Raw genomic sequence first — 15,886 nt, 5'->3', positions numbered from 1 at the left:
TATGAGAGATGAACAGCAGTAACTTCTTGCTCTACATGTTTCGCCATATAATGGCTTCCTCAGGAGATTTCAGGTAAGTACTGCATGTATGGTCACTACAAGTTATGAACAATATATTACAAAATGCATAATTGATGTAAAACATCACATCATAATACAAGTATATGAACACATCTAAAAAATTGCGAACATGCATTGGATAAGAAAATAAACCCAATGTGTCCCTTCCTGAACAATGTGTCCTATATAAATAGATGTTTATCTGTAAAGCAAGAAGTTACTTCTGTTCATCTATCATATGATTATTGTATGATGATATCCTGATGATTTAATCTCTGTATTAATAAATTTGATATATTTTTTATAAATCGGTTTGTAATTTTTCTGTGGCGCCTTAAAAATCCCATTATCCTCTCTTTACTAAATCTATATCAATTTAGAGATGTGGTGTTGTTGATTATCCAACATCCAGCAAGTAACAATATTTATATAACAAATGTAATTCATCTATAGTGAACAGCGATATAAAAGTAAAAGTCAGATCTTGTTGGGGTCAGCGGAAGTAGTTATCTCATGACAGTGACCACATTGTCACCCCCTACAGGCACTGGAAGGGTTATGTGAAATGTATATGCCAAATGCTGTAAGCTGATGCCTAGCAATGCTGAACACAATGCCCGGCCACTCACCACACACTCATCACTATAGCAAAAGCGACTTCACAGACTGAGCAATCCATACCATGTCATATAGCACAGTGCACAAGGCTGAACGGCCATCCAAAGTAGTCGTGTGCCCTTCTTCTGGACCTCCTTTCCATAGGCAGGGAGTGCCTTGTCCTCTTTCTTTCCTTAGGATCCTACAAGTGCTTCATAAGTTGGGAGTATCAGATTCACAAGGCTCACACTCCTGCAGCAAGCTGTCTGTATTCCCTCTGCAAATCCCATCCAGATGCGTTGTAGACAATGGTTACTGTTTCCAAACTTTCTGCTTATTTCGCATAAAAACTTTTGAGCCGGCGGTCTTACCCCTGCAACTAAAGAACCTATTAGCTTCCTGCTTCCATTTATACGTTCTGAGATGATTTGATCCCCCCCCCAGGGCTGAGTGTGCTGGATCAGCCAAATTATTTGTGTCACTCAGTAAAGCAAGGGCTGCAGCCAGCTCAGACCAGACTGTGAACAGGAGGAGAGGGTGGGATGGAGGTGAGGCAGAGGAGGGGGTGGGTGATGTTTCAAAGGGGGTCTGGCAGAGGCAGCAAGGAAGGAGTCGCTCCTTTATTTGATGAAGATCTTTTTTTTTTTTCACAATAGAAGTCCCTTTTTTTCCTTTATTAAAAAGTTTGGAGAAAGACCTTTAATAAACGCATGGCTTCTGCACAATAGCGACGTCAATGCCATATTTTACTTCTGTTTCAGGATATTACAGTATTGTCTTATCTGGGATGAATTACGTGGATATTTTTTCTAGTTATAGACAGCAAGGGAAAGGGATAAAACTCAGATTTTCTTTAATTGGTGTCACATTTGGAGAGATTCTCCTTCACTCTGTGTCCTGGAGACAACAAAGGAAGAGAAAGTTCCTGAAAGTGAGATGTCTTTCCAATTTTAGCAGTTGTCACCTAAACAGGTGTCCCCATTGTAAGGCCTCCTCTTCTGGTGACAAATTTTACATTTGTATTACAATTAAGCCCTGTACACACGGCCCAGAATCTTGTCAGGAAAAAACTTTTCCTGACGAGATTCTTGGAAATATTCTCTTGCCGGCCGAGTGTACACACACTCTATTCAAAAGAACCACCGTTCTTTTGAATGGCACAAATGCAGTGAGCATGCGCTTGTCACATTCGATCCCGTTGCCGGCACCTTGCACGGGTTTCCATGGCGACAGGTAAGTATGCAGACGCTCGGGTTTCTCGGCAGGAAAACACTGCAGAGAATCACGACGAGAAAATAGAGAGCAGGTTCTCTATTTTTCTCGTCTAGATTCTGGGCAGTTTTCTTGACGAGAAACCTCAAAGCCTCGTACACATGCACGGTTTGCCAGCAGTTTTCTTGCGTACGAGGCTTTAGATTACCTCTCACTTTTTGTCTTGCTGACAAAGGTTACCATAACAGGAAGAATGGTCCACTAAAGCTGTAGCTCTGCTTTAGGTATGTGTAGCCCACCGTGGGTCAAGTCCTGGGGAAAAAAGTGTGGGAACTCCCACCCAAGATCCACTCCCCCACCAAAAAAAAAAAATGATACGCTCATATGCATAATTACTAAACCACATGTTTTTTATTTTTTTTCGATCCACTGTACCTTAATAATCCTTTATGTTACTAGCTGCTTCCTGTATATGGATTCATCGGGTAGTGTGCGGCCATTCCGTCACTTCCTCGATGCCGCAATGTCTCCTGGGAGCTTTTGTCATTGTTCCCAGGAGACATTGCGGAGGTCTGCCGCGAGTTATCGTGGGATTTAGAAAGAACTCAAGTTCTTTCTAAATCACGCGATAACTCGCGGCAGACCTCCGCAATGTCTCCTAGGAACAATGACAAAAGCTCCCAGGAGACATTGCAGCATCGAGGAAGTGACGGAATACCCGCACACTACCCGATGAATCCATATACAGGAAGTGGCCAGTAACATAAAGGATTACTAAGGTTCGCCTGCCCCTGACAATGACTCGAGCTGGGCATCGTATTGGCTCGGGCGGCTCGGCTGCTCGAGGCTGCTCTAGTCCTGCAAAGGGAACTGCTTTCCTGCTGTGAAAAAAGTGCAGGGACTCCGTTCCCACGTGTTCCCGCAGGACTTGAGCCCTGTTGCCCACCCTCGTAAGAGCAGTTGGATTTGATTGGTTTGATTTGATATAGGATTTGTACTGCGCCGAATGCGCTCCTTTGGGAGCGCGTCTAGGTGCGCAGAGACCCCCGTTTCAAACTTGAATTACCAATACAAAGGTAAAAGGGGTGTAGAATTTGAAAGAGGTAACATAAAACAGAGAAAAAACTGGGGAGGGGTGGCTAACTCTCCATATGGAGGAGGAAAAAAAGCATTCAAAGTCCATGTTATTGCATTATTCCTATTCTTCATCAGATTATCCGTAGCCCTGAATAAAGAGGTAGGTTTTTAAACCCTTGCTGAAACTCAGGAGGGAGGGTAAGAGTGACCTTAGAGACACTGGAAGGGAATTCCACATCTCATTGCCCTTTGTGACCAGGCGTCTGTTGCCAGTGGATTGTAGTCTGCTGATTATTGGTTCTGTGGGATGTAAGTTGGCTGAACGAAGTGATCTTAAGGGTACATGGTGAGAGGCTCATTCAGACAGATAGATTGGGCCCAGTTTCAGGTGTGCCCTATACATATAGCACAGTGCCTTGAATTGTTCTCGCTTGGCGATATGGAGCCAGTGCAGTTTTTCCAGTACAGGAGTGATGTGGTCTGTTCTGGCGAATCCGGAAACCAGGCGCGCAGCTTGATTCTGGGTTACTTGCAATTTTCTTTGCCACTTCAGTGGACGTCCAAGAAAAAAGATGTTAGAGCAATCCAACCGGGAATCCACAAGGCCCTGTACAAGAGTTAGCCGGTTTTCATACGAAAACAAATCTTTAATTTTCCAAAGTCTCTGTATATAGAAGTTGGAGTTTTTGATACAGAGTTTTGCGTGAGGTATAAATGACAGGTAGGAATCAAAGATGATGCCTAGGTTCTTGACCTGTTTTACTGGCGTTGGGGTGGGACAAAATGAGATGAGCCAGGCCAAGAGAAAATTGGTGGTTGATTGAGGGTCCACCAACCTCACCTCAGTCCTTACTTCGTTGAAGCCTAGCTTGTTATCGGCCATCCATTTTTGTATATGAAATGTTGCAAATTAGTAATTTTTCTTGATACATTTTGGCCAAAATTTGAACTGCTATACTGTATATCTTTGGTAAAAAATAACCCAAATAACACTTATTTGGGTTATCTCATTATTATCCAAGTGTATATGGTCTTTGTGTAAGTTATATAGGTAGATTCAGAAAGAGTTAGGCCGGCTTATCTACAGATAAGCCGACCTAACTTTGAATCTGCACCGACCTATGTTTAAGTGTATTCTCTAACAGAGATACGCTTAAACATATCTAAGATAGGACGGCTTGCGCCGTCCTATCTTAGATTGCAATTTTTCTGATGGCCGCTAGATGGCGCTTCCATTGCGGCCGGCGTAGATTATGTAAATGAGGGGATACGCCGATTCACGAACGTACGCCAGGCCGACGGAGTACTTTTTTACGCCGTTTACGTAAGAGATAGGCCGCGTAAAGTTAGTGCTAGGCTCTAGTGGAATAGTAATGTTAAGTATGGCCGCTGTTCCCGCCGTTAAATTCGAAATTTTTACGTCGTTTGCGTAAGTCGTCCGCGAATCGGGATTTATGTCGTTTACGTCCACGTCAAAATCAATAGGCCCGTACGGCGTACTTAGCCGCAATGCACACTGGGAAGTCGCCCGGCGCATGCGCAGTGACAAAAAACGTCAAAAACATGAGGTCAAGCCTAATTACCATGAAACACGCCCCCCCCCAACCCATTTGAATTAGGCGCCCTTACGCCCGCTCGTTTTAGGCTACGCCGCTGTAAATTAGCAGGTAAGTATATTGAGAATCATTACTAGCCTAGCTAATTTACGGCGGCGTAGCCTAAACAGGCTACGCTACGCCGCCCTAAATTAATGCCATTGTACCTGAATCTACCTAATAGAGTCTATAAGCTATGGTGCCAATCACTGAAAATTTATCACACCTGAGGTACTGACAGATCTCATTTCTTAAGACCCTAACAAGCCAGGACAGTACACATACCCCTCAAATGAGCCCTTTACCCAAGGTATTTAGTATTAGTATTTCCTACAATTCTATGCATAATTAAGATTTTTTTTATTTTTTTACAAAATTGTTAAATTAACAGGTTACTTCTCACACACAGCATATGCATACCACAAATTACACCCCAAAACACATTCTACTCCCTCTCCTGAGTATGGTAATACCACATCTGTGAGACTTTTTTTTTTTTAACAGAAATGTTTTTATTGATACAAAAGGAAGCATTTGAGACAGGACAATGCAGAGTTTTAGATTAACAGCTTAACAGAACTGTGGTACAGCAAAATTCAGTATTTCAGGAAGTACAATACATTATGATTACTAACTTAGGTACAGAGTATGACACTGGAATGAGACCCAGCCGGGTCTAGGTCGGGAGGTCGGATAAAATGAAGATTGCTCATGTGTAGTGCAGGGCAATAATCATTTTCCCCCCGGAGTGGGGGGGGGGGGCGAGGCGCAAGTCTCTATAGTGGTACAGAGGAGAGAGCTTGTGGTAGTCTTTCATTGTGGATCAATGGCATTTAGCGATTCGTGACCCCGGGGTCCCCGTCCAAGGGCAGGGCACTCTCAGCATGTAGGGGGTAGCACGTGGGGTTGGACACGGCAATAAGGGCAGGCATTCGGTCATGTAGGGCGTCACAGGTCTAAGGGTGTCGTCAGCCACACTACCGCACAGAGGTGGACCCAGCCGCCACCCACGAACCCCAGACCTTGTCAAATTTCTGGGGGCACTTCCGCCCCATGTATGTCAGCTTGAAGAGAGGTAACACGGAGTCTACCAGGGCAAGCCACTGAGCCACCGTTGGGGGGGCCGTTAGTCTCCACTGGCGCAAAAGTGCCTTCCTGGCGTAGAAACTAAGGTAGAACAGTTGTAGGCCAGCGTGTGTAGACTGTGTGACCCCCTCCGTGATACCCAGGAGAAGAACCTTAGGGTCCAGTGGCACTCGGAGGCCAGTGGCGGCAGCAATTTTGCCCGCCACCTCCTCCCAGTAACCCCGGATCACCGGGCAATCCCACACCACATGATAAAACGTTCCCGTCTCTCCCTGGCATTTCGGACACTGGTCCGATTGGGTGCGGTATATCCGGGCAAGCCGCTGGGGGGTGTAGTAGGCCCTGTGTAAAAATTTCAGCTGGATGAATCTGTCCCTAGCAGATATGACTGTTGGAATATAATGTGTCAGCGCAGTCTCCCAGTCATCATCCGAGAGACCCGGGATGTCTACTCTCCACACTCTGAGAAGGGGGGACTCCCCTCCTGAGTCTTCACACGTGAGTCGGAGGTAGGTGGATGAGACTATCCTGTCAATCCCCCGGGAGATAAGGAACCTCTCTATCCTATGTGGTTCTACCAAAGTTGTCCTGGAGAACTGTGTCTGGGCCGCGTGTCTCAGTTGCAGATATCTGAACAACATCCGTGACGGAAGTCCGAATGCCGCTCGTAGCTCCGGAAATGAGAGCAGCGTTCCAGCAGGCATGATATGCTGAATTTTAATTATTCCATATCCTGCCCAGACGCTGGGGTCCGGGATAGATCTGAAATGTGAGAGCCTCGGGTTGCCCCAAAGGGGAGCATGGGGCGAGATGGAGCCAGGGGCCGCCATAGCGGCCACAACTTCATCCCACACCTGGACTGTGGTGCGCATTGGGAGGGTAACCTGTGGAGAGGCCCTGGGCCCCCTGTAGACCAGATTCGTGAGGGCGGCGTATGAGCCCAAGGCAGCAGCTTCGAGATTCACAGCGGGATTGGACCTAGTCTGTTTGAACCACCAGCGCACGGTGACCAGCACCGCCGCCCAGTAATATTTTTTAAAAGAGGGCAAGGCCAATCCCCCTGAGGACAGGGGGAGCTGGAGCTTACGCAAGGCTATTCTAGGGACCTTCCCCCCCCAGACAAATGAGGAGACCACGCTGTCCAATTTACGAAAGAAGGAGGCAGGGATAGGGACCGGGGTATGTCGGAAGATGTAAAGTAACTTGGGGAGAAAAACCATCTTGAGTAGGTTCACCCTTCCCACCGGGGTCAGAGGAAGGGTCCTCCAGGCCTGGCATTTCACAATTAGGGCCTGTAGAACCGGGTATAGATTGTCAGTGAGGTAGTGGTCCAAGGAATTACTGATCTCCACGCCAAGGTAGCGGAACTTAGACACCCTACTCAACGGCGTCAAGTCCGCCGTGGGGGGGTTGAGGGAAGACAAGCGAAATAGACTAGATTTCCCCCAATTAATTCGGATCCCGGAGAACCCACCGAACCTGTCAATAATTTCAAGGGCTGCCGCAAGGGATCGGGAATCGTCACCAAGATATAGAAGGGTGTCATCAGCATAGAGCGACACCCTTTCAATCAACGGGCCTACCTCCAGACCCCTCACCTCGTGCGTCGAACGGAGCATAATAGCCATAGGTTCGATAGCCAGGGCGAAGAGTCCTGGAGATAGTGGGCACCCCTGCCGCGTCCCTCTACACAAACTGAATGGGGGGGATATATTACTACCAGTGCGAACCCTGGCTGTAGGCGATCCATACAGCAACTTGATCCAGCCTATGAACCTAGAGCCGAAGCCGAATTTAGACAACACTTTCCACAGGAAGGCCCACTCTACCGAGTCAAAAGCCTTCTCTGCGTCCAGTGAGGCCACCGCCCCCTCAGTGTTCTGTTCACTAAAGAGTGCTATATTAGTGTGGAGCCTGCGAATATTTATATCCGTGCCCTTCCCTGGCATAAATCCCGTCTGGTCACCATGTACCAGCGAGAGGATCACTGTGTTCAACCGACCGGCCAGGATCTTAGTCAGAATTTTGGCGTCTACATTGAGTAGTGATATTGGCCGGTAGGATGAGCACAGCTCCGGGTCTTTCCCAGGCTTAGGTATTACCACGATCACTGCATCCATCATGGAAGGCGGGAGGGTTTGGCTCTCCAGCGCTGCACAGAGTGTAGAGTGAAAATAGGGGCCCACCACCTCAAGATTAGATTTGTAAAATTCCACGGGGAGTCCGTCAGGGCCTGGGGTCTTACCTGCCTGCATAGATTTAATTGCATTTTGGACCTCCTTCAGCGTGACAGGGGCCTCGAGGGTTCGGCTGGCAGCGGAGGTCAAGGAGGGGAAGTCTAGGGCGTGCAGGAAAGCGTCAAGGTCTTCCATGGTATAGGAAGCTCTGGACGTGTAAAGGTCTTGGTAGTAGCGCTCGAATCTAGCGTTGATTAACAGAGGGTCCGAGATCAGGGTATGATCCTCGTTCCTAATATTTGCTATACAGGAGTTCCCCGATCGCTCAGTCGCCAGCCAGACCAGCATCCTACCCGCCCGCTCCCCCTGTTCAAATATTCGCTGAGTTTGAGCCAGAAGGAAACGGCGGCAGGAGGCAGCTCGGATGAGTGCCAACTCCCTATAGGCAGTGAGCATGTCGGCGTGGGATCCCGGGTCGGGTGTCTCTGCATATCTATTTTCTAATCTCATGGCCTGTCTCTCTGCCTCAGCTAGCTCCAACCTGGACTCTTTTCTCACTTTGGAAATGTTAAACTGGTATCTTCCCCTGGTATAGGCCTTGAAAGCGTCCCAAACCACCCCAGGGGGCGCCGTGCGGTCATTGTGCGTCCAGTAGTCTCCAAGCTCCGAGGGCATTAGGGGCTCCAGTCTCTCGTCAGTAATCCAGTATCTAGAGAGCCTCCACAGACCCTGCGCCGCGGCAGTGTCCGTGGAGAGCTCCAAGAGGACCGGGGCATGGTCCGAAATCCCCCGCGACAGGTGGGATATCGCCTGCACCCTGGACAGGAGGGGGTCTGTGACATACATCAAGTCTATCCGGGACAGTGTCGCGTGGGTGGCTGAGTGACATGTGTATTGTTTGTCATGCGGGTATTTCCATCTCCATACATCGGTCAGTCCATACACCTCTGCCCATCTAGACAATGCTGAGTCAGTCGTTTGGTCAGGGTTCAATCTGTCAACAATGGGCTTGGGGGCCATGTTGAAATCACCTGCCCAGAGCACCGTGGCCAAGGGGTAATCAGCAATGGCTGTCTGCACCTTGCGTAGAACCGTCATGCCCATTGAGGGGGGCAGGTACAGTCCGACGATCACTACCTCCAGTCTGTCACAGAGAGCATGTATAATGACATATTGGCCATCGGGGTCCAGGCGTAGATCCAGGAGGACGAATGGAAGCGCTTTGTGAATTAGGACACTGACTCCGCGGGAGTGAGAGGAGTGGGTGGAGTGAAAGTAAGAACCCACCCAAGGCTTTTTAAGTGAGAGAACCCTGGAGCCAGTAAGATGGGTCTCCTGGAGTATGCTTATGTGCGGGTGATATCTCTTGAGATATGAGAGCACCAGGGACCTCTTAAATTTAGAGTTCAACCCCCTCACGTTCCAAGACAATATTCTCAGGGGAGCCATAGCAAGGGGAAGAGAATATACTGCGCTCCACCGTCTCCCGGACCCCCGCCCATCCCCCTAGTTAGAGAGCAAGGACACACCCCCTCCAGCAACCACATCATACCCTGCATAGTCATTAGGGGAGCAAAATTAAGCCTGTAATCACATCTATTATTAAATGTACCTGTACCGTACCAGTAACCGAAAAAAAAGAAAAAACAGAAAAGAGAACTGAACCCCTCCCCCCACCCCACGCAACCGCTAAAACTCGGGCGCGTTTGAAATCCCAAACAGTCCATGACTAATAGTCTCTGGGAGGCAATGCACCAACAGGGCGCCTAGGAGGCCCAACAGAAGATGTCCACTAGATGGACCTGCATCTATGCCACCCGCTTCATAAAGGAAGTGTAAAACAAATAAAAAGTTGCATAGAAGCAAGGATTCCGGATAAGAGAAAGTATATATAAACGTTTTCCCTGCGAAGGAGTCTAATCACCCAGCTACTGCTGGGGGCACGTTCTTAAAAACAAAAAAAAAGGGGGGTTAAGCGGTGCCCCGCCAACTGTTACAACCCAAGAGTGTAGGTAACGGAACCTTGTTAGGAACCGAATCTGCTCCGCTCCCGGGTCCCCGGGCCGCAAGTAATAAAGTAGCTCCGTCCCCCGTCAACTGTTACAAACCAAGGAACGTATGTAACGGAACCTCGTTAGGACCCGAATCTCCTCCTCTCCCGGGTCCCCGGGCAGCAGGTAATAAAGTAATAAAGTAGTCTCGTCCCCCAGCGCCCCACATACTCACAAATGGGTCCATGGTCAGGCATCCAATGGCGGGGGGAAGCATCTTACCCATCGGTGCCCGCAGGACTCGGGGTGGTGACGCACGGCCGGTGAAGACTGGAGAGGTGAGTCCACACCAGGGCGGGCAGGGGGAGACAAAGCTGATCAAGTGGAAGCGGGATCCGTCCGGAAGATCATCGGGAGCGACGGTCAGGAAGGCTCCACAAGAGAGCACACCTGCTGTGTTGATAGCTGATCAATGGCGCGGAAGGGTCTCCAGCCAGGCAGCCGCCTCTTCAGGAATCACAAAAAAGCGATGGGACTCCCCATCCTGGACACGTAGTCTGGCGGGGAACAACATACTGTACTTGATCCCTCTCTGGCGTAGGGCCTGTTTCACCTGGTCGAATGATTTCCGTTGTTTTTGAGTCTCCACAGAAAAATCAGGGAAAATCATTAGGCGAGCTCCCTCGAAGCGCAGGGCCTCAATCTTCCTGCTTTCACGTAGCACTGCATCCCTGTCCCGAAAGTTTAGAAGGCGCAGGATGAAAGTGCGTGGGGGTGCACCCGGGGGGCCTCGGGCGGCCGGCATCCTATGGGCCCTTTCCACGGTGAAGTATGGAGAGAAGGGAGCCTGGGGGAGCAGCTGGCGAAGGAGGCGTTCTGTGAAAGCGACGGGGTCCGGGTCTTCTGCCCTCTCCGGGAGGCCAATGATACGGAGATTATTCCTCCTGTTACGATTTTCCGCGTCCTCTGCGCGGTGCTCGAGGGCTCTGACCTTGGTAGTAAGGGTGCGAATAGAGGAGGCATGGTCCCCGAGCACTTCTTCCGCGTCCCCCACGCGGCGCTCGGCCTCCGTCAGTCTGGTCCGGACCTTATCCATATCCTTCCGGATAAAACCCATCTCCAGCTGCATGCCATCTATTTTCTCGGTCAGGGTGGATTGGCAGGTGGAGATGGCTTGCATCAGAGCAGCGAAGTGGTCCTGGTCTTGCAGCGCCGGGTCTGCTTCATCAGTTTGGGATGCCATGTTGGACACCACGAGGGATCCGGGCTTCCCGCCACTAGGACGAACGCGGGCTGGAGGAGACTTCTGAAAGGTGGTTTTCTTCCGCTTGTAGGGCATACCCGCCCAGGGGGCAATCCGGTAAGGTCCCCAATCGTCAGGGACAGGATAAATCGCAGGGAAACAGGATAATTAGCGGGTATGGCTGCGGAGCTCCTCTGCTAAGCGTCCATCTCCGTCGCCATCTTGGACACGCCCCCCATCTGTGAGACTTTTACACAGCCTGGCCACATACAGAGGCCCACCATGCAGGGAGCACCATCAGGCGTTCTAGAGACATAAAATACACATTTAATTTCTTGACTACCTCCAAAATGTTTGTTTTTACCACATCAGTCATAAACCCCGGAGCGTCTCACCATGTGTATGTAAAAAACGTATGAGACACATATACACTATCTACAATCCTAGGATTAGGATCCTAAGACTACAAGCGAAGAGGCCTTGCAGCTTACGCATGCGTTTGCAAATGTGTGCTAACTAAACCCCTGCTTTTGTCTGGTTTTGTCTTTCATGCGTTTGCCCTTCCATATGCTCCTTGCTGGGAAGGCCAGTTATAGGTAGGGGGCAGGGACCATCGCTTTGATACTGGTGAAAATTTGACCAGGGGACACAATATGCAGCTTTGCTGCCATTGTGCTATGTGCTGGGTGTACAGTGTGCCCCTGTGCCTTTAAGGAGGACTGGGCTATCCATTAGAATGCATGTGCTTTCATTGTGGAGACCCTCATAAATTTAGAAGGTTAGGACTGCACGCGATACAGGGTGCCATGAAGAGGCCTTGCAGCTTATGCAGGCGTTTGTGTGCTAGCTAAACCCTTGTTTTTAACGCATACTGTTGGACAGGTTAATTTGGTTGTTAAGCTGATTTTTCTCTCAAATAAAATGTGTTCTTCTGTGAAAGAGTAATCTTCCTACAAAATGAATCCTGCCCTTAAGATGTCATACATATTGGAATGTACAACTTGGCCTGATGTAACCTAGCCACGTTTGTTTAGCCTGCAGATATATTAGTACGATTGAAAGAAAGCATTCAGAATATTAATTTTAACAGCACAATTCAAGGTGGTCCTTTTGTATAGTTATTGAATGGGAAAAATACTGTACTATAGACATATTAGTATATTTTTATACTTTTTAGTTTAACCACTTACAGACCGGAAGATTTTCCTGCTTAATGACCAGGCCATTTTTTGCGACATGGCACTGCGTCACATTAACTAACAATTGCATGGTTGTGTGACGCTGTACTCAAACAAAATTGGCATACTTTTTTTCCCACAAATAGAGCTTTGTTTTGGTGGTATTTGATCACCTCTGCGGTTTTAAATTTTTGTGCTATAAACAAAAAAAAAGCGACAATTTTGAAAAAAAAATATTACAATATTTTTTACTTTTTGCTATAATAAATATCCCCTAAAATGTTTTTAAAAAACACATTTCTTCACCAGTTTATGCCAATATATATTCTTCAACATATTTTTGGTGAAATATATCGCAATAAGCGTATATTGATTGATTTGCCCAAAAATGGGGTAGATTCACAGACAAGATACAACGGCGTATCTCCAGATACGCCGTCGTATCTCTGAGTCCGGCCGGTCGTATCTATGCGCCTGATTCATAGAATCAGTTACACATAGATTTCTATTAGATCCGACCGGCGTAAGTCTCTTACACCGTCGGATCTTAACTGCATATTTACGCTGGCCGCTAGGGGCGTGTACGCTGATTTACGCCTAGAATATGTAAATCAGCTAGATACGCCAATTTTATGAACATACGCCCGGCCGATGCAGTACATTTACGCCGTTTACGTTAGGCATTTCCCAGCGTAAAGTTACCCCTGCTATATGGTGGTGTAAGTGCGGCGTACCAGTGTTAAGTATAGCCGTCGTTCCTGCGTCGAATTTTGCATTTTTTACGTTGTTTGCGTAATTCGTCTGTGAATGGGGCTGGACGTCATTTACGTTCACGTCGAAACCAATGACGTCCTTGCGGCATACTTTGGAGCAATGCACACTGGGAAATTCCACGGACGGCGCATGCGCCGTTCGGGAAAAACGTCAATCACGTCGGGTCAAGCCTAATTTACATAACACACGCCCACCTCTTCACAATTTGAATTAGGCGGGCTTACCCGGCCTATTTACGCTTCGCCGACGCAACTTTCTTTTAAGAATACGGCACTTGCCTGGAAGTTGCGGAGGTGTAACGTAAATAGGATACGTTACACCCGCACAAAGAAACGCCGATCTACGTGAATCTACCCCATAGCGTCTACAAACTATGGGAAAGATTTATGACATTTTTATGGCATTTTTATTATTTATTTATTTTTTACTAGTAATGGCGGCGATCTGCAATTTTTTGTGGGACTGCGACACTGCGGCGGACAGATCGGACACTTTTGACGCATTTTTGGGACCATTGACATTTATACAGCAATCGGTGATATAAAAATTCACTGATTACTATGTAAATGTCACTGACAAGGAAGGGGTTAACACTAGGGGGCGATCAATAGGTTAAATGTGTTTCCTTGTGTGTGTTTCTTACTGTGGGGGCAGTGTAGTGACTGGAGGAGACATATCGCTGTTCTTAATTAGGAGGGAAAGTCTCTCTCCTGATAGAACGGGAATGTGTGTGTTTGCACACACACACATCCCCGTTCTAGCTCTCGTGGCTGTGATCGTTCTCCCACGTTCCTGCTACAGTACATTAGGCAGTGCTATTAGCGAGGAACCTTGAAGCTAAAATGAATAGAAGAGTAACATGCACTATTGTTGAATTTTGCATACATTAACTTCTTGCCACCCATGTAATACAATTGTGCTGCAGCAAAGAGGGTTGGCTTCAAAGCCCACATGTTACACATATATTAATTTTCTATGGTCAGCAGAGCTTTCTGTGCTGAGAGCACGTTCAGGTGTGCGGCTGGTCCATCCCTTCCCAGGGTGTAAAGACCCTATAAAAGGGACACCAGATTTTGGGTGGGAAGGGGTTAACAAACTAACAAGCCACACCAGAAAGGGAGATTAGGGAAATAAACAAGTGGCTGAGATGCTAGTGTAGTAAGGAGGGGTTTGGGTTCCTGGAGAACTGGACCGAATTCTCAGTCGGTCACCATTTCTATAGAAGGGATAGGCTGCACCTAAATGAGAAGGGTGCACCTAAATGAGAGGGGTTTTTAAACTAGGCGAGGGGGGGGGGAAGGTACAGAGGTAGAGATAGTAAGCAATTAACATATTCCAGAGGGTAGTATTGGGGGCATTAGTGGTAGGTTGACTAAAGCATATAAACCTGAGGTAAGTATAGTAACAAGTCCTATTTGAAATCTCGGAAAACCCCACTAAGAGAACAGGATGCGACAGGTCTAAACTACGTGGCATGTTCACCAATACCAGGAGCCTGGCGGATAAGATGAGTGAACTAGAGATACTGTTGAACAAGGAGGATTTAGATTTTTGTGGGAATTTTTGTGGGAATTTCAGAGACCTGTTTCAACAGCTCTCATGATTGGCTGGCAACTATTCAAGGGTATTCGTTTTATGGCAGGGATAGAGAGGGTAAAAAAGGGGGAGGGGTATGCCTATATATCAAGAATAATGTACAAGTGAATGTGAGAGATGACATCAATAAGGGAGCTAGGGAGGAGGTGGAATACTTATGGGTAGAGCTCCAAAGGGATGCTAAGGGGAAAATAATACTGGGAGTATGCTATAGGCCCCCTAACCTGATGGAGGAGGGGGTGATGGACCTTCTATCACAATTTGGATTAGCAGCAAGAATGGGAAGTGTTATCATGAGTGTTAATTATCCAGACATAGATTGGGCGAAGGGAACCACGCATTCGTCTAAGGCTCGCCAGTTCCTAAATGTCTTGCAGGACAATTTCATTGGTCAGATGGTAGATGCACCGACTAGAAACAAGGCGTTAAGAGATCCTCTGATTACCAACAATACAGACCTGATCACTAATATGGAAATATGAGGCAATTTAGGAAACAACAATCACAGGTCAATTGGCTGCAGTATAAATCACACAAATAGGAAACACAAGGGGAACACAAAGACACTGAATTTCAAAAGAGCCAACTTCCCTAAACTATGAACCTTGCTAGAAGATATAAATTAGGATAAAATCTTAGGAACAAATGTAGCACCTGGTTACTTTTCAGAACCGGTGCTATGTTAAATTTAGAGGGGGTCAGAGAGTTAGTTAACTCTGACCATGTTGATTTGTCCAAATTTGAGTCTCTGTTTCAGCTTTGGCTGTGCTGTGGGTCCATTCTGTCGTTTCTGAGGTGATGATCTCACCCCAGGTCGGCAGGTGGCAGCAGTGGTGTCGAGGATTGGGTGCAGCCTATCAGGAGGGTTTGGCCTCGCTGTGCATGCTGGGAGAGAGTATTTGTGGGGCAGACGTCATCTTCCTGGGCTTCTCCTCGTGTGGCGCCCACCTTTAGGGTAGCCACTTCACGCCGCCCCGGCAAATGGCCTTCCGGGCCGGGGTGCGCGTGCAACGCAAGGATCCTGGCTTCAGGACCACGTTGGCCCGGAGCAATTGATCTGCCACTTGGGGACTCAGTAATCGACTGGGTCCCACCTAAGGAGTTCCTGGGCCGTCCGTCCAGTTGGAGGAGGCCATACGGTGGAGAGTCTGCCTGAGGAGTACACAGAGAGGCTGGTGTTCCGATAGGGGCCTGACCATCCATCGGGGGTCAGGGGAACCTGACACTGAGAGGGTGGATGTTGGCCGCATGTCAGTCGGTACCCTAATTCAAAACTACCTGAAGGAGATCCAGGTGCCAA

At 47.9% G+C, this 15,886-nt stretch overlaps 1 protein-coding gene across 1 annotated transcript in view; it reads right to left on the bottom strand.

Annotated features, from left to right (window-relative positions):
* GASK1A (golgi associated kinase 1A) overlaps positions 1-1,194 on the bottom strand; it is a 52,628-nt gene extending 51,434 nt beyond the window's left edge. The window contains exon 1 of the mRNA XM_040353062.1: positions 742-1,194. Coding sequence (XP_040208996.1) covers positions 742-744 — 3 coding nt within the window. The 5' untranslated portion in view covers positions 745-1,194. The remainder of the gene's footprint in view (positions 1-741) is intronic.
* Between the last annotated feature and the right edge of the window lie 14,692 nt (positions 1,195-15,886).

This window comes from Rana temporaria, chromosome 5 (genome assembly GCF_905171775.1).
Source record: "Rana temporaria chromosome 5, aRanTem1.1, whole genome shotgun sequence".
NCBI classification, from domain to species: domain Eukaryota; kingdom Metazoa; phylum Chordata; class Amphibia; order Anura; family Ranidae; genus Rana; species Rana temporaria.
Note: the sequence above shows the minus strand (reverse complement) of the source record. Positions and strands in the feature narration are given on the sequence as shown.